At 43.4% G+C, this 22,193-nt stretch overlaps 2 protein-coding genes across 2 annotated transcripts; one reads left to right on the top strand and one right to left on the bottom strand.

Annotated features, from left to right (window-relative positions):
- Positions 1 to 5,268: 5,268 nt before the first annotated feature.
- Positions 5,269 to 7,321, bottom strand: LOC125522373 (uncharacterized). The gene is made up of 3 exons (XM_048687432.2): positions 6,809 to 7,321; positions 6,401 to 6,633; positions 5,269 to 6,164 (listed from the first exon to the last, which is right to left on the bottom strand). The coding sequence occupies exons 1-3, from the start codon at positions 7,182 to 7,184 to the stop codon at positions 5,520 to 5,522; spliced, it is 1,254 nt and encodes a 417-aa protein (XP_048543389.2). The 5' UTR covers positions 7,185 to 7,321; the 3' UTR covers positions 5,269 to 5,519.
- Positions 7,322 to 8,852: 1,531 nt separating this feature from the next.
- LOC125524584 (uncharacterized) lies at positions 8,853 to 11,505 on the top strand. The gene is made up of 2 exons (XM_048689616.2): positions 8,853 to 9,270; positions 11,134 to 11,505. Exons 1-2 carry the CDS (start codon positions 8,939 to 8,941, stop codon positions 11,141 to 11,143), a joined length of 342 nt encoding a protein of 113 aa, XP_048545573.1. The 5' UTR covers positions 8,853 to 8,938; the 3' UTR covers positions 11,144 to 11,505.
- The last annotated feature ends 10,688 nt before the right edge of the window (positions 11,506 to 22,193 follow it).

Below are 22,193 nucleotides of genomic sequence, written 5' to 3'. Positions count from 1 at the left end.
TTAAGGAAGGCATAGGTTCAACCCGTCAGGGTATCGTGGAAACATATACCACAAGCTTTGAGAGTAAATATTACCAGCTCGAAAGCAGAGCATGGTTGGCAAAAGGAGAGGATGCAAATTACCAAAGGCATTATGTATCGGAGAAAGAACTCTCAAGGTGATTAATTATGAAGGACATTGTCGGATAATAATCCAACAGTGGATATGGTGATCCACAATGGAGCTGATGTGAGTATCGATACCCAATCAGAGAAAGAAAGAATGCAAATGCATCGTTTTACAGAACATCTGAATAATTCAACGTTTAAATAACAAAGGATTTATGATTTTCAAATCAAGGGATCAGGAGCAAACGCTCTGATCAAGGACGGACAAGTTAAATAGACTTAGGGGTACAATCGATGGCAATCTGATTGGCCGAGGACCAGCTCACGTTTAAAATGACGTCTGATCCGGAAGGATGAATTCTAGGATTTCGACTGAGGATTGCGAGCATTCACCTCACATCAAATTAAAGGCTGAAAATGATGATGACAAGGGATACTAATGAATATTGCTAGACATTTGGAACGCAACCATAATGCAAGCAGACAAGTATTTGCACAGCAATAAGCTACTAAGGATTTTTGGAGGATCGAATAGTATGTCGATGACCATTGTGAAACACATGAACAACTGGGGGATGAGCAGATACTCGATAAGTGCGAGAATTATCCATAGGGATATTCATGTGTCAAGAACTGCAAGGCAGTAAGCTCAAAGGATTATCGAAACAATGGCGAGTATTTCGGGGTATCTTGTAATAACAAGACCAACTGGGGATGAATGTAAGAATAACAACTGTAAGTAGTTATCCTTAAGGGTTTACGGTGGAAGGGGAATTGCAAGAGGGATGGCACAAAGTATCGAGGGAACATCCGAGCGCATTGTCAGAATCTTCCGTTGAAGCAGTCGATCATCCGTATTAAAGGGCTCTCCGGCAGGAAGTGGTAACGAGAACCTAGAGTTAGATTTTAGCAAAATCATTTAACCCGAATAGAAGAGATGTCAGAGTCCCAGAGTATAGGTCAAGGAGTAAAAGATCCTACTACCACCCGATGGCGACGTGTGCCCATAAGACACACAGCCAAGTTAGTAAAAGTTTTGCAATGTCTAGACTCAACTTCGGCCAAGGAGTGTGGAAGGGGGATTCCTACAGGCAGTCGGCTCTGATACCAACTTGTGACGCCCCCGATTTAATCGTACACTAATAATACACGCAAATGTGTACGTTCAAGATCAGGGACTCACGGGAAGATATCACAACACAACTCTACAAATAAAATAAGTCATACAAGCATCATATTACAAGCCAGGGGCCTCGAGGGCTCGAATACAAGAGCTCGATCATAGATGAGTCAGCGGAAGCAACAATATCTGAGTACAGACATAAGTTAAACAAGTTTTCCTTAAGAAGGCTAGCACAAACTGGGATACAGATCGAAAGAGGCGCAGGCCTCCTGCCTGGGATCCTCCTAACTACTCCTGGTCGTCGTCAGCGGGCATCACGTAGTAGTAGGCACCTCCGGTGTAGTAGGAGTCGTCGTCGAAGGTGGCGTCTGGCTCCTGGGCTCCAACATCTGGTTGCGACAACCAGGTAGAAGGGATAGGGGGAAAAGAGGGAGAAAGCAACCATGAGTACTCATCCAAAGTACTCGCAAGCAAGGAGCTACACTACATATGCATGGGTAAATGTGTAAAGGGCCATATCGGTGGACTGAACTGCAGAAAGCCAGAATAAGAGGGGGATAGCTAACCCTGTCGAAGACTACGCTTCTGGTCACCTCCATCTTGCAACATGTAGAAGAGAGTAGTCTGAAGTCCTCCAAGTAGCATCGCATAGCATAACCCTAACCGATGATCCTCCCCTCGTCGCCCTGTGAGAGAGCGATCACCGGTTGTATCTGGCACTTGGAAGGGTGTGTTTTATTAAGTATCCGGTTCTAGTTGTCATAAGGTCAAGGTACAACTCCAAGTCGTCCTGTTACCGAAGATCACGGCTATTCGAATAGATTAACTTCCCTGCAGGGGTGCACCACATACCCCAACACGCTTGATCCCATTTGGCCGGACACACTTTCCTGGGTCATGCCCGGCCTCGGAAGATCAACACATCGCAGCCCCACCTAGACCAACAGAGAGGTCAGCACGCCGGTCTAAACCTAAGCGCCCAGGGGTCTGGGCCCATCGCCCTTAGCACACCTGCACGTTGCGAACGCGGCCAGGAGCAGAACTAGCCCCCTTAATACAAGAGCAGGCTTACGTTCCAACCCGGCGCGCGCCGCTCAGTCGCTGACGTCACGAAGGCTTCGGCTGATACCGCGACGCCGGGATACCCATAACTACTCCCGCGTAGATGGTTAGTGCGTATAGACCAAATGGCCAGACTCAGATCAAAAACCCAGATCTCGTTAAGCGTGTTAAGTATCCGCGAACGCCGACCAGGGCCAGGCCCACCTCTCTCCTAGGTGGTCTCAACCTGCCCTGTCGCTCCGCCTCAAAGTAACAGTCGGGGGCCGTCGGGAACCCAGGCCCACCTCTACCGGGATGGAGCCACCTGCCCCTTCAGCCCCCATCTCCGAACAGTATCACAGGTAAGGTAACTGTGTAAAGTATATTGCATATGCCCGTGATCATCTCCCGAAGTGATCACGACCCAGTAGTATAGCATGGCAGACGGACAAGAGTGTAAGGCCACTGATGGAACACTAGCATCCTATACTAAGCAGTAGGATAGCAGGTAATGGTATCAATAGTAGTAGCAAGGATAGGCTATGCATCAGGATAGGAATAACGGAAAGCAGTAACATACTACACTACTCTAATGCAAGCAGTATAGAGAAGAGTAGGCGATATCTGGTGATCGAGGGGGGGGGCTTGCCTGGTTGCTCAGACAAGGAGGGGTCGTCAACACCGTAGTCGATCGGGGTACCAGCAGCAGCGTCAGTCTCGTAGTCTACCGGAAAGATGTAACGGAGGGGGAACAAAATAAATAACAGAGCAATCAAATGTAACACAAAGCAAGACGCGGCAATACGTTGCTAGGGGTGACCTAACACAGGGATAGGTGATAACGGCGAAGGGGGGAAACATCCGGGAAAGTATCCCCGGGGTTCCGCGTTTTCGGGCAGTGGAGCCGGAGGGGGAAAGTTGCGAGTTTGATATGTTAGGGATGTGTGGCGGATGAACGGGCTGCATATCCGGGTTCGTCTCGTCGTTCTGAGCAACTTTCATGTACCAAGTATTTTCATCCGATATACGGTTTATTTTATATTAATTTTCTAATGTTTTAATTCATTTTTGGAATTAAGAGATTTAGTTTAAATAAAAACAGGTTTACTGCATCAGCATGACATCATCATGATGTCAGCAGTCAAAAGTGTGTTTGACTGGGTCAACTGATGTGTGGGTCCTGGTTGTCATAGACTACTAACTAATTATTTGTTAACATTTAATTAGCACGTTTAATTAGGGTTAATTAGTTATCTAAACAGTGTTAATTAAGTTAATTAATTAATTACATAATTAATTAAGTATTATTTAATTAACTAATCCTTTTTATTAATTTAATTATATATTTCTTTTTTTTAATTCGTTCTGGGGCGGGTCCACGTGTCATTTTCAGTTACTCAACTAAACAGTTTTATTAGGTTCTAATTAGATGGTTAAGGGAATGGTTAATCCGGGCGGGCCCACACGTCAGTGGGTCAACCCACTGCCAGATGTGTGTGCGCGTGTGCGTGCCCGACGGCGAGTTCAGTGAACGGCGGCGCTGCGCGGAGCCAGTGGCTCTGGCGACCAAAAGGGGCAGCCCCGGGTGCCAAACGGATAAGCGTGAGGCGTCGCGTCGAGAGGTGCCTTCGTCTGAAGCTAGGGGCGGCCGAAACAGCGCCGGGGGCAATGGAAGGCGGCGACTACGGCGGAGCTAGTGACAACCGGCACTGGAGGGCACGGGGAGGAGAGGGAAAAGGCCGTGGAGGGCCGGAGGCTCACAGCGGAAGCGGTAGGGTGCTCGATGGAGCCGGAGGGTGTTGGGGCCGAGCGGATCGATGACGAGGTTAGCGGCTGCGGCCGACGGTGTCGGAGGAGGGGGCGCCGGTCGACGAGGGGACTCCGGCGAGGGGAGCAAGGCGAGGGAGGCCGGATCCGTGACGGGGCCTCCGGGATCCGTCCCTCTCCGGCGAGGAGGCGGCTTGGGCGAGCGCGCGCTGGCAGGCGCCGGCCGGGCGCGACCAAGGGAGCCGCGAAGCAGCCGCGGCGCTAGCGACAGGGGCGTGTTGCAGGGGCTCAGGGGGTCGACGAGGCGTGAGGTAGCGACACGGGGAGGGGACGAGGAGGCCACGGCGAGGTCGAGGTTGGCAGGCCAGCTCCGGCGAGGACGCGAGCGACGCGGGCTCCGTGCGGCGTTGGCGGTGGGGGGGGGGGGCGTGCGGCAAGGGCGGCGTCCTACTGGCGGTCGCCGGTGACATCGGGAGGCGGGTCACTCCAAGCGGCGGCGATGGGCGCCCGATCCCGATTGGATCGGGCGACAGGGAGAGACGAGGGAGTGGGGGGTGCGGTCGTGGGGAGTGCGGGGGAGTGCGGTTAGGGTTTGGGGGGAGTGGGAGAGGCCTATGTAGGCCAGAGGCATGGGCCGGCCTGGTCAGTTGGTTGGCCGGCTGGGCCGGTTGGCCCAGTGGGGGGGCAAGGGGGTGGTTTCCTTTTTTTTATTTTCTGTTTTGTTCTTTTCCTTTTAATTATTCTTTGGTTTGTTTTTATTTTACTTTAGTTCTATTATTATGAATCCATGTCCTAAGATAGAATTTCAATTAGGTACACTGTCACAAAAAGTTTGGTGCAATAATAGAATACTTTGCATATTTTTATTATTTAAAAGGCATTTAAATATTTGTTTTAGCTGTTGTTTTATTTACCTTTGAGCATCTAAACATTTTATAAAAATGTGGTTTCATCACCATAATTACCTATGCATTATATGTCACCTCCCGAACATTTTAGTTTTAACTTTTGAAAACCTTTGTTGTTTGCCTTTAAATTTAAATTTAAATTTGGATCATTTTAAACTAACACAAGATTAACAACAGTAACCGAGGTGACATGGCTTCATTAGCAGGGGTTTACTGTAGCTTAATTACCCGGGCGTCACAGAAGGATTAGTTGTTCAAAGAACTAGGTCACACTGCCATATTACAAATGAAGTACAAATAACAAGAGGACCTATACACAAACTATCAGATAAGACTGCTGATTACTTAAGCATCAATAGTTCACAAAACATAACATAATACTTACAATGGGTACACAAATAATTGGATGATACGCTAATGCACAAGTAGTTGGATAACAAGTTGGAGATATTTCAAAGCTAATTGATACATAAATACTAAGCACACTTCACCAAATCGAATGGACAGAATGAGCAGAGATCTGGTTTTGGTATTGGTCTCTCGTTTCACACCTACTACTCACAATATCCTGGATCACACCTTGTCTGAATCTCCAAGTCCATGCACCCAGCCCTTTGTTGTGATATCCTCCTTCTCTGAATCAAGACGGGACCAAGCAACTGTAATCTCCACCTTAGCGCCACCAAAGGTAACACTAGCCTGACTTATGAGACGCGACTTAGCTTTGAAGGACACAACTTTTCGTTGAGAGAACCCACCAGAAGATGAGTAGGCCTGTAAGCTAACTTGTAGACTGCCTTGCATTTCTACAGAAACAACATTCCTTGACAGACGAAGGTGACCACTCAAACCGGTAGGCATCATTCCTCCGCTACATGAATCGGACAAGACCACTTCCCCATTGATCTCACCTGACCGTGATGGCGCATAGCAAACAACTCTACCTCCATATTTGGAAGGCCACGGCCCCCCTTTGACACAGACACCCAAGATAGTGGCCTGGACCGACCTCTCAATCGCCTCCAACTTTAACTCTGTTGTACAGAAGCAGTTCTCAAAGCATATGGGACCAATTCCTGTGGAGTAACGCTCTGTACTAGTGATCAATGCTCTATCTCGAGCCGCTGTGCTGCCTCTTAGTTTCAGTTGGATTTCAAAGTCCACGGGATCCCCAAACACAATTGCACGGGAGGGGCCAGTCAAGCGCAAATAAGGATCCTGCAATCATCAACGACCACACCATTAGCTACTATAATCAACAAGAGGGAACAGAGGCCGGCACCCGGCAGGCAAGTATCAACATACTCCCTCCGTCCGAAAATACTTGTCGGAGAAATGGATGAATCTAGACATATTTTAGTTATAGATGCATCCAATTTTATCCATTTTCCCAACAAGTATTTCGGGACGGAGGGAGTAATAAATATCCAAAAGAAAATACAGAGTGCACATACGTCTTCTTTGATTGTCTGGTACACACTCCTATCGCGAGCAAACAGAAGGTTGCGGTTGTGATCCACGGCGTCGCGTGCTGCAACCACGCCATACACAGACAATGGCCACCGCAAGCCGCCTTTTATTTCAGAGATTTTGATGGAGAAGACCTGCAGTGTAGGCGCGACTGTCCCACGGTCTGATGGGTCACTGCCAGGTATCGAGTTTGTGAAGTGCATGGAGCTCACTGTCGCTGCATGGGTCACACCCAACCAAGGGAAGCATGTGTTAGAAATATTTCTAACATGAACAAGCAGTACCAGATACAAGATGCAAATAAAGTAGTAAATCCCTTGCTTTCCCTTGTAAAAATAAAGATGATTGAAGGTACAAAAAAAACTAGAGGATGTAAGGAAGGAAGTACTCACTCATGTCTCGGAAGGAACCGTAGCCTTCAAATCCCCAGCTAGACTTCCAGATCCTAATGTAGCGAGCGAAATCCGCCTTCTCTGCGGCCATCTCCTTGGCCTCCATGGCTAGTTGTGTGGGTGATTTGCCTCTGTCCATCTCATCAACACCCTCATCACTTATGTTGGGATCTCCAGGTTCCTTGTCCTTGTGACCACTATCAGAATCAAAATTACTGCCATGCAACAATGCGAGGGGGGCTCGCGAATTTGACCTCTCACTCTTCAGTGTAACCTCCCTGCGTTTCCCCTTCTTCCCGTGAAGGCGACGGCGATCCGGAACCCTACTCTCGGTCGCAGGGCCGCAAGAAAGAACTTCACACAGCTGCTGCTCCATCAACTTGCAGGGTTTCCCTTCCTTCTCTATCTCAGGGGGCGTCCTCGCCTCGACTTTTTCTCCGCCGCCGCTCGCTTTTTAGTGGTGAGATCTAGCAACCAGGGTGAGCCGCCGCCGCCGCTTAGGGTTTGTATATAATAAATAAAGATGCGCTTCGTCGGGCTGGGATAGTTATATTCCGCCTCACGACCACAGCCCGGCCTCGGATATCTGAAGGCGAAAATAGAAATCCTTTTTGTTAGTCGAAATCCTTTTTGGTGACGTATCCGCAAAAACCAGCAACTCATCCTATAAAAACATAGCCGGCCCTTATAAGTCTAGCCGTTTTACATGATATACTGTTTTTTTTTGAACCACATGATATACTGTCTTTCGGCCGAAGAAGATCCAAGGAAAACCCTGATTACCGCATTCTGCGGTGGCAGGTTGTCGACCTATCGCACATATTCAATGGTACATAGGCCGGTCCAGTTAGCTCTTTTTTACATAGGATCATTTCCCTGGTTTTGGGAGCTTTTTGGATGGTCCTGGCCGGTTTTGCCAACCTTCTTAAACCGGGTTTTCTGGTTTTCTTTGTTTTTCCTTCTTTTTTCTATTTCCTTTTTCTTTTCTTATTTTCCTCATTTTTTCTGTTTCTTTTCCTTTTTTGGTTTTCATTTCTTTATTCAAAAAAGGTTCAAAATATTCAAAAAATGTTGGTGTTTTCAAAAAAAAACTCAAAATTCAAAAATTGGTCATGTTTTGTAAAAATTGTCACGTTTTGCAAAAATTGTTCATGTTTTACTCCCTTCGTCCGGAAATACTTGTCATGAAAATGGATAAAAAGAGATGTATCTAGACGTATTTTAGTTCTAGATACATCTCTTTTTATCCATTTTGATGATAAGTATTTTCGGACGGAGGGAGTACAATTTTCTGAAAGATTTCAAAAATCTTCCAGGTTTCAAATTTATGTTCATGTTTTTAAAAAATGTTCACACTTCCAAATTTGTTTGGGATTTTTGAAAATCTTCACACTTTCAAAATTTCCCAAATGTTCACAGTTTCAAAAAATTTCCAGGTTTCAAATTTATGTTCATGTTTTTAAAAAATGTTCACACTTCCAAATTTGTTTGGGATTTTTGAAATTGATCTATGTTTCATAATTTGTTGTGAAATTTCAAAAAATGTTCGTGCTTTAAAAAATTGTTCATAAATTCCAAAAAGGTTTGTATTATCGAAAAATGTTTGGGAAATTCAAAATTGTTCGATTTCATAAAATTGTTTGCGTTTGTGAAAAATTGTTCGTACATTCAAAGAATTACTCAAGATTTGGAAAATTGTTCGGGATTTGGTTAAACAGTGTTAAGTGTGATACTGTCGTTATTCTTTTAGTGTTCCGCTGTTTTTCTGTCCACAGAGCTGTTCGATCGTAGTGGTTAGCAACGAGCTTGCACAAGTAGGGAGTGATGTTTTTCATTCCTAGCCACCGCACGAAACCCTTTTTGCCATTTTTCACCCTCGTATTCGCGATGGACTAAATAATGGGCCGACCCAGTCGGTGCATCCTGTGCGATGGGGCTTGTGTTTGCCGCAAAACACGGCAAACAGGATCTCCAGCAGATCCGGTAAAAAAAAACAACTTGTAGGCCCATATCGTCCCAACTCTGCCACTATATTTACCGGATAGATGTCGATTTAGGGTTCCTATCCGGCATTTCTACCACCCACCTCCGCCGCAAACCCACCTTCTTCAGCGACAGATTCGCGTGCGCATGCACCTGTTTAGAGCACATCAATGGCCCGCGGAGGTCGCCGATGTGGAGCTGCGGTGGGTCACCGCCGCACAAGCGCGTCCCGACACGACATCGAGGCCGGGCGGTCGGGCCATGGCGCTCGAACGAGACCAAAGAGCGCGGCACCCTCTCATGCAGCGGTGGCCGGAGGCGTGGAGCAGCTTTCACGAGGTCAGTGACGTGCTTTGGCCCACCACCAAGGGTCTCTGCGCGGCGGAGATCGAGCTCCACGCCGTGAAGAAGGCGGTGGACGGCGATGAAGATGGCGCCGCCGAGCAGCTCAAGGCGGACAAGGAGGGTTACGAGCTCGCGTAAGTTCTCTATCGGTTCACGACCGAGTTCTACCTCAACGTGAAGCCCAAAATTAAGTTTTACTTACTATGTTTTTAAGTTTGTATGTTTGAATGTATGATGAACTCTGATGAACTATCATGGCACGAACTTTAAATTTCAAATATGCAGTATGGTTTAGCGGATCTGGTCTGTCTTGCCTTCTGCGGTACCGCAAATTCGTTTTACACGAACCCTTTTAATGCGAGCATCGGCTGGATCCCATCATAGACCGCCCACTTCGCCAACAGTATCTATCTCCCGTCCACATCCTCTATATAGACCGCCCCGATCCATTCCTCTCTTGAGCGAATAGTTCTTTTTACGGATGCGGGAGGGAGCGCAGCGACCGTGGGCTGTCTGTACTCGGCTAGATGTTGGGTTGTCTGAAGGGGCTACATATTGGTCCAGTTTACTAGAGAGCTTTGATTTTTCTCGTGGAGTAGCAGCCCCTTAGGACAGTTGATCTGATGGGCCAGAAACAATCAAATCAGCCAAACGGACGTTTAGGAACACTAGGCGTGGGAGGGCTGGGATTTGGCTCAATTTTACTATCTTAAACAAATAAATGCACACTATTTCCAGTCTACCTACTATTGCTGTTTACAACATATATAGGGCTTGTTCGGAAGTCCTCCCAACTCTCCCAACTTCAAAAGTTCAGCTTCTCGCTCCACGTGATCAGTGGCGGAGCCACCGCCCAGCGACCCTGGGCAATTGCCCGGGCTCGCTGGTCCACAACAACACCGATCGACCGAATTAATGATGGGCTAAATACGTACCGTAGCTTGCTTTACTCGGGCAAAAAAAATTGAGCCTTTGTTTCTCACATGTGCGCGCTGTTCAGGGCCCAACAACAGCCTGCGGCTGAGCTGCCCAGGCCGAAACAATTTCTGTATCACGAGTTCGATCGATCGCACGAACACCCTGACTCCCTGTCTGTTTCGTTTCTCCCAGGCGGCAAGCGCAGCCTAACAGGCTAACCCTAGACCGCGAGGCGCACCATCACGCCAGGCACCCAACCGGCCAGGCAGTCTACTTGAGTACACGTCCCTCAACACCTCCTTCCTCTCATTCGGCTTGGGCCACCTCCGGTAGGAAACTAAGAATCGTCCGCCGAAATTACGGTTAGCCGGCTAGGGAATAGTGGGTCTGGGCTAGGGAATGAATTATTCTTTCAGAATTAATTGGAAGGCAACTCACATCCCTGACCATGTGTCCCCATCTTGAAGAAGAGAAGAGAAAACAGATTACTTTGTGTTGATCACTGGCCGGGGCATGTCCTCAGAAAGTTTTTGATCCTCGTATGATTTTTCTCATTTACAAGTATTTATTTTCAGGCCGATTAATCTATAGGAGAACTAGCATATTCATCTTGCAGCACATGGTATTCATGCAATATTTTTATACCTTCTGGTTCCTTCATACTCATAGGATGCATTTTTTTTCATGTGCAGTTTGTGGTCTTTCTGCTGGTAAAGAGAAAGAATTATTTCATTGTTTTTGTTTGGTTGACCGCAAACTAAATATTGCCGGTGTCAGCGCATTTGGTGGGAGAGCTTTTTCAACAATGAAGATTATTAAGAATAAACTACTTAGCAAGATCAATAATGAATGGTTCAACACCAAGCGAGAGTCATTCAAGCCAGTTGATGATAAGGATATTATTTAAACATTTACTGCAATGAAGTCTTGGAAAGGGCATTTGCCTCATTATTTTCTTTAGCGCATTGTCGATATATTCCATCTGACCATCTATTTTCTTGCAAGCTTTCTATTTTGAATATGTTCACATCTCATAACTAAATCTATCTTAATTACATATTCATTTTTTTATCTTGTAGGGCCTTCTAGGACTTTGTCAACACGAGTTTGCCTCAATGCAAGGCTGGTTATGTGTCTTTCTTTTGGCAAAAATGAACAAATGAGAGATGATTTCGACTATGGTGGAAGAAATTGCACAATGACATCTGGTATGAATAGCTTTACTTTTGTTGGTGACATAGCGAGTTTGCCTCTGTGCAAGGCTTGCTATATACTCCCTCCGTCCAGAACTACTTGTCTTAGAAATGGAAAAAATGGATGTATCTATAACTAAAATAAGTCTAGGTACAACCATTTCGAGGACAAGTATTTTCGGATGGAGGGAGTATCTTTTGTTGTCAAGTCTCAACTTTGTTTAGTCTATGAAATGGATATTGATATATTATATATTAGTTCACTAATTACCTTTTGTGTGACTATTATATTTATGCATTCCCTTCATTATTAATGTGGATTTATGGTTCGGAAATTTGGTGCTATATTATATGTTGATCCGGATACCCGATTTTTTATTTCTAGATTTTACACTTCAAGTCCGGGAAACAACCTCTTTCAGAAATGTAGGGAAATACTGCATACAAAAAACCCAAAGTGATAGAACTCTACATGCACCGGGCTGCCCTTTTACACTTAGGCTCAACTTACCCAGGCTCCACAAAAGTTCTAGCTCCGCCACTGCATGTGATGATTCATGTCCGTTCTGCACAGTTGATGGGATCCACGCAACGATGCAACCGATCAGCCGCCCACACATGATTTTGGAGGATTAACCAAATAAAGAATTTGCATTTGGAAAAAGGCCACATCTTCCAAATCATAGCAAGCATAGGACTAAAGATAAGTCCAGCAAGTTGCGCCTTGTACGTCAATGACGCAGTATATTCCCCACTAGTGGTGAGTTTCCAGGTTATTGTGTCATGTTTATCTTGGCTGAGGGTAATACCAGCGTCTCCTTAAGGGCAGCGAACTCCTGGATATGATTCAAGGTTAGCCCCTGCTGGGTACCGATCTGACGGACCCAAAAATTACTGTCAAGAGCCTCGATAACCAGGCACACCTTTTTTATATATCTTATGTGTGATGTATTTGGGTTTTTTAAAAAAAATCTCGCTATCTTTATTCATTCATAGCAATTGTCATAGGTACACGGTTTGGGTCATGAGGATTGACCAACCAAACATGTCTTCCTATGCCTAGATTACAAGTAAATTTAGCGAGATTATGAGCCTCATAATTAAAGTTTCTACGCTCATGAATAAAAGAGCATGAAATAAAGCTATTGCATCAACCCAGGATTTCATGTACTATCGAAGCATTAGGGCCTCTGGTCCCTCTGTTGATATCATTCACCACCTTCTGACAGTTCGTAACCACACATATCTTCCGGGCCGCCAAATCCCCCGCTAGTGCCATAGCTTCATGGCATGCGAAGGTTTCCAGAATGAGAGGATCCTTGATTCCCGGAAAGACCAGCGTTGGGATCCCAAGTATAAACCCTCATGGTCTCTGCAAACAGCCGCTGCCACTCCTTCCCGGTGGTTTCTCGCGACTGCTCCGTCCACATTGATCTTGACATTGCCAATAGGAGGTGGCAGCCACCTTTTCGGCCTTGGAGCTGCCGGCGATCTAGCGCTTTGGGTTTTATCCTTGAACGCATACTGACCAAGATCGTTGATGTAGTTGTTTACAAAATATGTGGTTTGCTGAGGGCTCTGGTAAATGGATTCATATATAGCCTTACGCCTCGCATACCAAATAGACCACAGGGTTACCACCATCCTTGTGAAGCTAGCATGATTCAACGTTTCATTCAAGTCAAACAGCCAAATTCTGGCGTTGACTTCCATATTCTCAATCATCTGCAAGACAATAGCATCATCTGCTAGCGCCCATACACAACGGGACATAGTGCAGGCCAGCAATGCATGACGCCATGAGTCCTCACAGCCACAAAGCGGGGGCATGTCTCTTGTATAGCCATATTTCTCCTTTTCAAAACATCAATCGTAGGAAGTGAATGATGAGCAAGTCTCCAGAGAAAAATCCTTATCTTTGATGGGACCTTCAGCTTCTATAATGAGCACCAGGATTTTTCATATTTTTCAGAGTGTGACGAGCCACTTCCTCCCTGCAGCCATTCCTCTCTCTGTAGTTTTGTTTTCAGCAAGAACTTGTATGCCGAGCTTACTGCGAATTTACCTTTCTTGTCCAGATACCACGCCCAAAAATCATCTATGTTGCGGGTGCAAGTGGGGATCTTCATAATGGCATTCACATCAATGGGAAGAAAAACAGGATTTTTTTTAAACTATCACGGCTTTTCTAGCATATTCGGAAACTATAGCACCTAATGCAAAAAATTCAAAACTATGACCTTGACGGCCTCGTGTGGGCCGAAAAGGGAGTTTTCGGCCAGGATTTGGCCGAAATGGGCTTTTTGGCCGTGCCTTTGCCGAAGAGGTGCATACCTTGGCCGAAAAGACCTTTTTGGTCAGCAGTAGGCCGAAAAGTCCTTTTTAGTCAGCAGTGGGCCGAAAAGTCTCTAAGTCCCACCTTTTCACGTTAATGGGAGGCCGAAGCTGCATGGCTCCACTCTTCGGCTTATGTTAAACCAAAATGATTTTTGTTTTTAATTTTGGCTTATGAATGTTGTGCAACCATTGCCCGTCTTATACATAGGGTCGTATTGGAATCTCTCGTATGACCAGAGCTGCAATAATAATGGACATCCAACAAAACTAGATTTTCTAGACTTCAACAGGCAAGCTTTGCACAGGCCTCTGTACGTAGCCGCTAACACAGGAGAACCAAAACTCATCTGCAGAATATCCCTAGGACGAGTTGGTGGGAAAATATTGAGGGGAAACGGTTGCGTGATTTTTTTAATGTCTAAGATGGGCAATGGTTGCACAGTATTCATAAGCCAAAACTAAAAAAAATCATTTCGGCCTAACATAAGCCGAAGAGTGGAGCCATGCAGCTTTGGCCTCCCGTTAACGTAAAAAGATGGGGCCAAGAGACTTTTCGGCCTACTTCTGATCAAAAAGGACTTTTCGGCCTATCGCTGATCAAAAAGGTCTTTTTGGCCCAGGTACGCACCTCTTCGGCCAAGGCACGGCCGAAAAGCCCATTTCGGTCAAATCCTGGTCGAAATCTATTTTTTCGGCCCACACGAGGCCGACGGGGTCATAGTTCTGATTTTTTTGCATTGGATGCTATAGTTTCTGAATTTGCTATAAAAAAGTGATAGTTCCGGAAAAAAAAAACAGAAAAACAGCCCTGACCAGGGCCTCCTTCCATGTTGCCGTGGCTGGCGAAAGAAGCTCGGATACAATGTGCGATGTATTTGGGTAGAAGGCATATAGCAACGGAGATTCCTAGAACTGGGCCTTTTTATAATCTCCAATAGACACCCACGTGGCCGCTGCAAAAAATTCCTTGTCACTATCCTTGCAAGGCGTTCCCAAACCAGCCCAATTTCTGGGTGGATCGGCACATCTGATCTTAGATGTGGACCATGCATGTTAGTTCAACGATTTTGTTTTTAACTCGAGGAGATAGTTGCCGATACGGAACGGATTCTCTAACATTATGAAGGGATGTCATGATAAAACGAAGAAGGGATGTCACGGATACTGTAGCAAAGACACTGTGCGCAATTACTGTTCATAGAAAATAAAAACCAAAATTAATTTTATTGCACCATAATTTTGTTTGTATGTAATTTTTGTAAATATATACAATAGATTTGTAATTTGCAAATTAATTCAAGTCATTTTAGGCTTAATCATATGGATGTGAAGAAGCGATGTCAGGGTACTGTAGCTTCCCTGACATCCCTTTGTGATGTTAGAGGATCTCGTTCCTGCCGATACATGGTGAAATGAGTGTGACTAGCTTTCGTCTAGATGAAAAATAACTATATCTCATCTAACTCCTACACCGTTGAATTTTACATGAAGATTCATTTTTTTTTACTTTTTCTTTGGTTAATTATAAATAGTTTATGAGTTAATAATTCTCATCTAAATGATAATTTACAAATCTGGTTTTTTCAATGGGTGATGCTTAGCTCCAAATCATTTTACACGAAAGGTGTGGTTATGTCTTTATTGAAGTCTCTTGCAATGAGGTGATCTTGCGTACACTTTTTCTTCGGTACAACCCCCTCTAAACACATCAATGGACGAGATTTGTCCATACCCTTTTATAATAAAGGGTAGGATGGTCTTTCCAGAAAATACGTCGTGAAAATCTATCCTGTTCCAAGTCCGCCTTGGGCCGGCCCATTAATATATCAAAATTTCAAATAACTAAAAAAAATAGTGCCACTATTAGACATCGAACACACGATCTTCTGCTTTGTGAAATTGGTAACAGCAACCAGAACCGTCACCGTGTAGTGATAATTATGTAGCGCACTTGTTTATCACCTAGAGTGGATGTACTGTAGATGTTTTTTTATTAGAAATACTGTAGCAGATCAAAATTGGTGCTGTACAGCCGGACCGGACATTCTAGCTAAAGCGTTTTTATAGCTTAATGTGTTTTTTCATCTTTTGGAATATTTTTAAAAATACGAAACCTTTTTCAAAACTTGAACTTCTTTTGGAAACGTGATCTTTTATTTCAAATTTATGAATTTTTTTTATGAAAAATACTTTGATTTTGTGAATATTTTTCAAATCTTGAGAACAGTTTTTCAGAATTGTAAACATTTTCTGAAACTGCAGACATTTTTCGAAAAAGACAAATAATTTATCAAATTTGTGAACATTTTGTTGAAAACATGTCAGTTTTTGAATTTCTGAACATTTAAAAAATGTAAACACTTTTTCAAATTGGCGAGCATTATTGGAAAACAAAAACACAAAACATTTTTTCAAATTGGAAAAAAAGTGTTCAAGTTAGTAAAATTTCCATACACACTTTGAAATTCCAAAATTGTTGACAAATTTCAGGAAATTCTTTGGAAAAAATAAAATGTTTATGTTGAATGATAATGACCGGAATTACAAATACACTCATCTAACTTGTAGGCTATGGATAAATGATCCCAGCGTCTTGTAAGAGCCTGGCATGGACATATGAGGCATCCATGTCAGGTTTGAATGACTTCCGATATCGTTTACATATTGCGACACGTTTGACCATTTATCGGCCTATTTTCACTGAGAAAACTCTAGAAAATGCAAAACTTCTCAAAAATCTAAACAACTCAGCATAGTGCCTTGAATTGGTCATAGAAGCTGGTGGAAAATATTGGGGGTTATTTGATAGATATTGAAAAACAAGGAGCTTTCAATGGACCCTTCTGGCCTATTCGAACAGTCTGCGTTGAACATAGTCTATTTTTGGACATCCTTAAAATGAACCCCACTTTTGCAAGAAGGTAGGCATGCCCATGGTAGGCACATGCCTGGTTTGGACGATTTTCGACAACATATGCAAGTAGTGACACATCCGATTATTTTATCGGCCTTCTTAACCAAGAGAACTTAAAAAATGCAAAATTGGGCGAAACCCCAAACAATTTGGCATGGTGCCTTGAATTGGTCATACAAGGTCATGAAAAATGGGGCAATTTAAGGGATGTCGAGAAATGAGGTGCTCCCAAACATACCCTTCTGACCTATCCGAACACTCTCCATTGAACATGGTATTTTTTGGAAATATCAAGACTGCCCCCAACTTTTGCAAACAAGTGGGCATGCCCATGTTAGGCATCCATACCTAGTCTAAATGATTTTCGACACCATATGCACGTTGTGACATGTTCTGTCATTAATTGTCATTTTTTTCACCGAGAAAACTCCAGAAAATGCAAAACTTGTCGAAATCCCAAACAACTTCTCATGATGCCTTGAATTGGTCATATGAGGCCCTTGAAAATAATTGGAGTAATTTCAAGAATGTCGAGAAATAACATGCTCTCAGACAGTGCCTCATGGCCCCCAGAACATACTTCGTTCAATATGGTCTATTTTTGTACATCATTGAAATGATCCCAAGTTTTGCCACCAGGTGGCACGCCCCTCATAGGCATTCATGCCATGTTGAACAATTTTCGACACCGTATGCAAATTGCGACACGTTCAGTCTTTTTTTCTGCATTTTCTTACCGGGCCTGAGCCCGGCCCGAGCCTGCGAAACCCGACACGGCCCGGTCGGCCCGGCTACAGTTAAAATTGCATTTTTGCAGGCCCAATCTTGGCCCAATCTACTCGTCGGGCTCATTTTCCAGGCCTGAGCCCGGCCCGATGGCACACTCGGGCTCAGCCCGGCCTAGGATTTTCGGGCCAGGTCGGGTCGAGCCATCTGGGCTGGGCGGCCCATGGCCAGGTATAGGCATGCCACGTGCTGGCAAATGTTGGGGTCATTTCAAGAATGTCCAAAAAAAACACCATGCTCAACGTAGCATGTCCGAGTAGTCATTCATGCCAGGTTTGAAGGAACAATGTATTTAAAATCATAATTTATATAGATACTTAAAACTGTCATTTTAAGTTTCTAACATAACTAATAAGTAGAAAATGATAGAATTGAAAACAACAAATGCTTTTTAAAAGCATTTAATAAATATTTAAACGAAAAAAGAATTAAAATCATGATTTAAAAGAGTTACTTAAAACTACTACTTTGGTATTTCAATTTTTGTACAGGTTTCAAAAAAATAATAAAGTTTTAAAAGGAAAAAAGATAAATTAACAAAAAATGAGAAAAATGAAAAATAGAACAGAAAAGAAAATCTTAGGCCTTGCCCAACTAAGCGACGACATCGGTCCTGTCAAGCGACTATTGAAATTTGTTCGGAATTTAAAACATTTCTCATTTTCACAAAAATTGTTCACAAATCAAAAAAATGTTCCAGCAAATTGAGAACAATTTTTATATCATACAGTTAGTCTCAATTTTTTAAAATGTTTTGGAATTTAATTTTTTGTCCATGCTCTGAGAAAATGTCTGTTTCCACAATTTTGCTTGTGCTGTCCAAAAAATTATTCGCATTTTGAAATTACGAAAATAAAATTAAAGACACAAACATTTTTTGAAATTACTTTACAATTTCCAAAAATGCAAATAATTTTTAATTTATGCAGAAAATTTGGAAATAATGAACCTTTTGAAATTTTGGGCAACATTTTGAAAGTGTCACCATTTTTTGAAAAATAAAGAAAAAACGTAACAGGAAAAGGAAAATAAATAAATAAAAAGAAATTATGAAAAAATTACCAGTTCACAAAGTGTTTGTAAAATCTTTTTAAAATTCCCAGCCCGTCACTTACTTAATGCGCCTATCTTTAGATAATCTACTGAAGGCATGATGTCGCAGTGGTTGTGGACGCGCGTAACGTTTTAAGTGGTCCTGGGTTCGATCCCCAGCTTGTGCGCTATTTTTCATCGCATGCCGCCGCAAATGGGCCGGCCCAAGTAAGCTGCCCTGCGTATATTTTACTACAAAAGTATTCACAAAGTGCGAAATGTCCATATTACCCTTTATACGTATTGCGAGGGGGTTGTACCGAAGCGGGACTCTTGCGTAATTTACTTGTCGGTTGAAGAAATCATAAACAACACAGGAGACCAGGACACAAACTGAACTGAACACCCACGAGTCCACGACACAGTAACTCACAACACACACACCAGGACGTGATAATACGGCCAATCCGCTAGCTCAACGTCCAGATTTCACGAGCAACAACCACCGTCCACCGCCCGGCCCGAATTTACGCGTAGCGGAGAAGAGATAAAACATGCAAACAACCACAACATACGCACCTGAACTACAATCTTTTCATCTACGTCCATCAGGCGATAACCCGGCCCGCGACTTTAGTGAGCTCAGGGGTAGTCCGCGTAATCGTAATAGCCGTAGCCATTCCCGCCCCCGCCGACGCAGGGGTCGCTGTTGTCGCCGCAGTCGACGGCGGATGGGGGCGGGGCAGGGCTAGCACCTTTGCCTCCCGCCTTTTTGTGTTTGAAATGTTTGCCTCCAGCCTTAGCATTAGCTCCGACTCCAACCCCTCCCACGCCCGCCTTAGCGCCGACTCCCATCCCGGCGTTAACCTCCAGCAGGACTCTGGCGGCCGCCGCAAGGGGCACGATCGAGCTCAGTTGCATCTCCATTACTGCGCCAAACACAACGAGGAGCACCGCTGTGCTCCGAAGCTGAATCATGCCAGCCATCACAGGCTGCTGAAGCTTGCTTGTTAGGTGTGTGTCGGTCAATCGACAGGGAGGATTTACGGGTGGTGTGCCTGTGGTGCTTGATCTGTTGTTCTTGTAGTTGTGTGAGAGTTGACATCTATGAAAAGGAGGGTTGGAGGTCCGGTCGCTACGGCTGTTGTAGGTCCCATTAAGAAATGAACTAGTTAGAGTCTGACTTTTGCTAGTTTTTGCTTCAAATAAGCTAAGTGGCATATTATTTGTAGACCAGAAGACCGACGTGGATTGGGCATCCAACCATGAACAAACAATATGTGTCTCTTAGTAAATAGCGACTTCTCAATTTTTGAATCGCTTAATGAAGATCCGTTTCATGCATTGTAATGTGGCTCCATGATTCAACAGCAAAAGCCGCATATTTCTGTTTCAACAAAGTTTGGACTATGAAGGGCACATCTCTAAATCAATAGTTAATTTCAAAACTGAATACTTTTAGAGGTATCTATTTGTCCAATGTGGGAGGAGATAAAAACTGGATTACTTTGATGATATGAGCCCCGCTTCGGTACAACCCCGTCACGAAACGTAAAGGGCAATATAGACCTTTGGCAAGTTTATCAAAAGAAAAACAGACATTTGACAAAATGTACCCATTTTCGTATGTATGGTGAGTCGTCTGCCGAAACGTATACGTCGCACGTGGAAGGACCTCTGGCTTAAACGGTTACAGTAACGAGCCAGCCCATTACAGCACACTTTATTAAAGAAATATAGAATTTGAAGGGAGTGGTGGGATCGATCTCGGGTCCCCTAGTTCTCGGCTTTGTGACATAATAGTAGAGCGTGACTTACTTGAGGGTAAAAAAAAGGCAGGTTTTCACTTGCTTTTTTCGGGTTTACTTTGTTTTATTTGTATTTTCATCGATTTTTCTTCATTTCTTTCTCTATTTTCACTGTTTTTTCCTTTCCTTTCCTTTCCTTTTCTTTGTTTCTTTCACGGTTTTCATTTCCTTTTTTCTTTTCTTACTTTTTTCTTTGGTTTTGTTGGTTTCTTTCTTGTTTTCATCCATTTTCTCTCTCTAGGGTTTCACTTTTTCTTTACACATTTTGGTTCATATCTAATACTCTTTTTAATAAACATTTATCATTTTTCAAATATAAGGTTAGTTTCGAATACATGGTCAACACTTTTTTCTACACATTTAACAGTTTTCAAATGCTCCATTAACATTTTTTCAAATACATGTTTAACATTTTTTTCAAATGCTTGGATTAACAATTTTCATACACATTTTAGTATTTTTCAAATGTTTGATTAACATTTTCATGATACAAGATTAACATTTTTTAATACATGAGTAATATTTTTGTACACACATTTCACATTTTTTAAATGCTTGATTAAAAATTTAAATATCAAATTAACATTTTTAATACATGGTCAAAAAATTTTCCTATACACATTTAACATATGTCAAATGCTTGATTAATATTTTTCAAATGCCAGATTAATATTTTTAATACATGGTCAACATTTTTTATACATATTTAAAACAATAAAATGCTTGATTAAATTTTTTAATTACATGATCAACTTTTTCATACACAATGTATTTGTTTTACTTATACATGAGAAACATTTTTGTGTACACATTTAACATCTTTTAAATGCTTGATATTTTTTAAATTTTTTTATGTAACTATTTTTGTAATATAGAATATCTGGGAACTTAACTAAAGTAAACGAAAATAGAAGCAAAAAACAAAAAAATATGAGAATATGGCATGTGACCTGTGGCGCGATGGGCCGACCCAATATGGAGCTCGAATTCAGCAAGACTTCCTCTCGTCTCGCTGTAGGCGAGACATATCAGTGACCCCGTCAAATAGACGGCGCCACGCACAGGAGGCCGCCCGACTGGGCCAGGCCATTGTCGCTCGTGGAAACATGAAAAAAATCACCAAAAAGGAATGGTTTGTGCGAGGGATCTAACCCTGTAAGGGCATGTCCATTGTCTCAAAAAAAAATGTCCAATGGTAAGCGCTTATCCAGGCGCTTAGAAAGAAAAAATATTTTTAGAAAATTTATAAAAGGCCTATAAGCGTTAACTCTTCCAACGCAAGGCGTTAAGTACCAACGCTTAATACGGCTCAGGAACACGATTTCTGCCTCACCTTGTGCGGAGAAAGCACTAAGCGCTCGCTGTTATACTTGGCATCGATGCCAGCCCCGATGCTGGGAATCCACGATGTAACCGTCGCTTGGCCGGGAAATCTTTCCTAGCGCCCTGCTTTAGCGCTGGGCATTGGAGATGCCCTAACTCCCACTGCTAACCGCTCATCGCTAGCTAGACGAGCTAATAAGCTTCAGTGTCTATTTAGGAAACTCGAGTACAAGAACTATCCCTCAGTGACCGGTTTATTGTAGCGAACTGGTCTTTTTCTCACTAATTCTTTTTTTGTTTGTGTTTGTATCTTTATCATTTTGTTGGTTTTTGTTTCTTGTTTCTTTTTTCTCCTTTCTGGAGTTTTGCCGATGAAAAAATGCCGATAAATGGCCTGACGCGTCGCAATATGCAGACAATGTCGGAATTCATTCGAACCTGGCATGGACGTCTACCATGGGCATGCCCATATGCTTGCAAAAGTTGGGGTCATTTTAAGGTTGTTCAAAAATAGACCATGTTCAACAAAGTGTTCGTGCCAGAAGAGTCTGTTTGAAAGCACGTTGTTTTTCGACATGCTTCAAATGGCCCCAATTTTTTTCACCAGATTATGTGACCAATTCAAGGCATCAGGCCAAGTTGTTTGGATTTTTGATAAGTTTGCATTTTCTCTAGTTTTCTCGGTGAAAAGGGCCGATAAATGGCCAACTGTGTTACAACGTGCAAACGGTGTCGAAACTCATTCA

The sequence above is a fragment of the Triticum urartu genome, chromosome 7A (assembly GCF_056163025.1).
Source record: "Triticum urartu cultivar PI428250 chromosome 7A, HENAU_Tu73, whole genome shotgun sequence".
Taxonomy (NCBI): domain Eukaryota; kingdom Viridiplantae; phylum Streptophyta; class Magnoliopsida; order Poales; family Poaceae; genus Triticum; species Triticum urartu.
The sequence above is the reverse complement of the archived record's forward strand: the minus strand, read 5'-3'. Positions and strand labels throughout refer to the sequence as shown.

Bases quoted from the DNA above. Each gene is read 5' to 3' on its own strand.
- LOC125522373 (XM_048687432.2), bottom strand. From the start codon at position 7,184: ATGGAGCAGCAGCTGTGTGAAGTTCTTTCTTGCGGCCCTGCGACCGAG. The intron at 6,634-6,808 runs GTGAGTACTTCC...TGACCCATGCAG, and splicing joins CGGTTCCTTCCGAGACATGA to CGACAGTGAGCTCCATGCAC. The intron at 6,165-6,400 runs GTATGTGCACTC...TGATGATTGCAG, and splicing joins ACCAGACAATCAAAGAAGAC to GATCCTTATTTGCGCTTGAC.
- LOC125524584 (XM_048689616.2), top strand. From the start codon at position 8,939: ATGCACCTGTTTAGAGCACATCAATGGCCCGCGGAGGTCGCCGATGTG.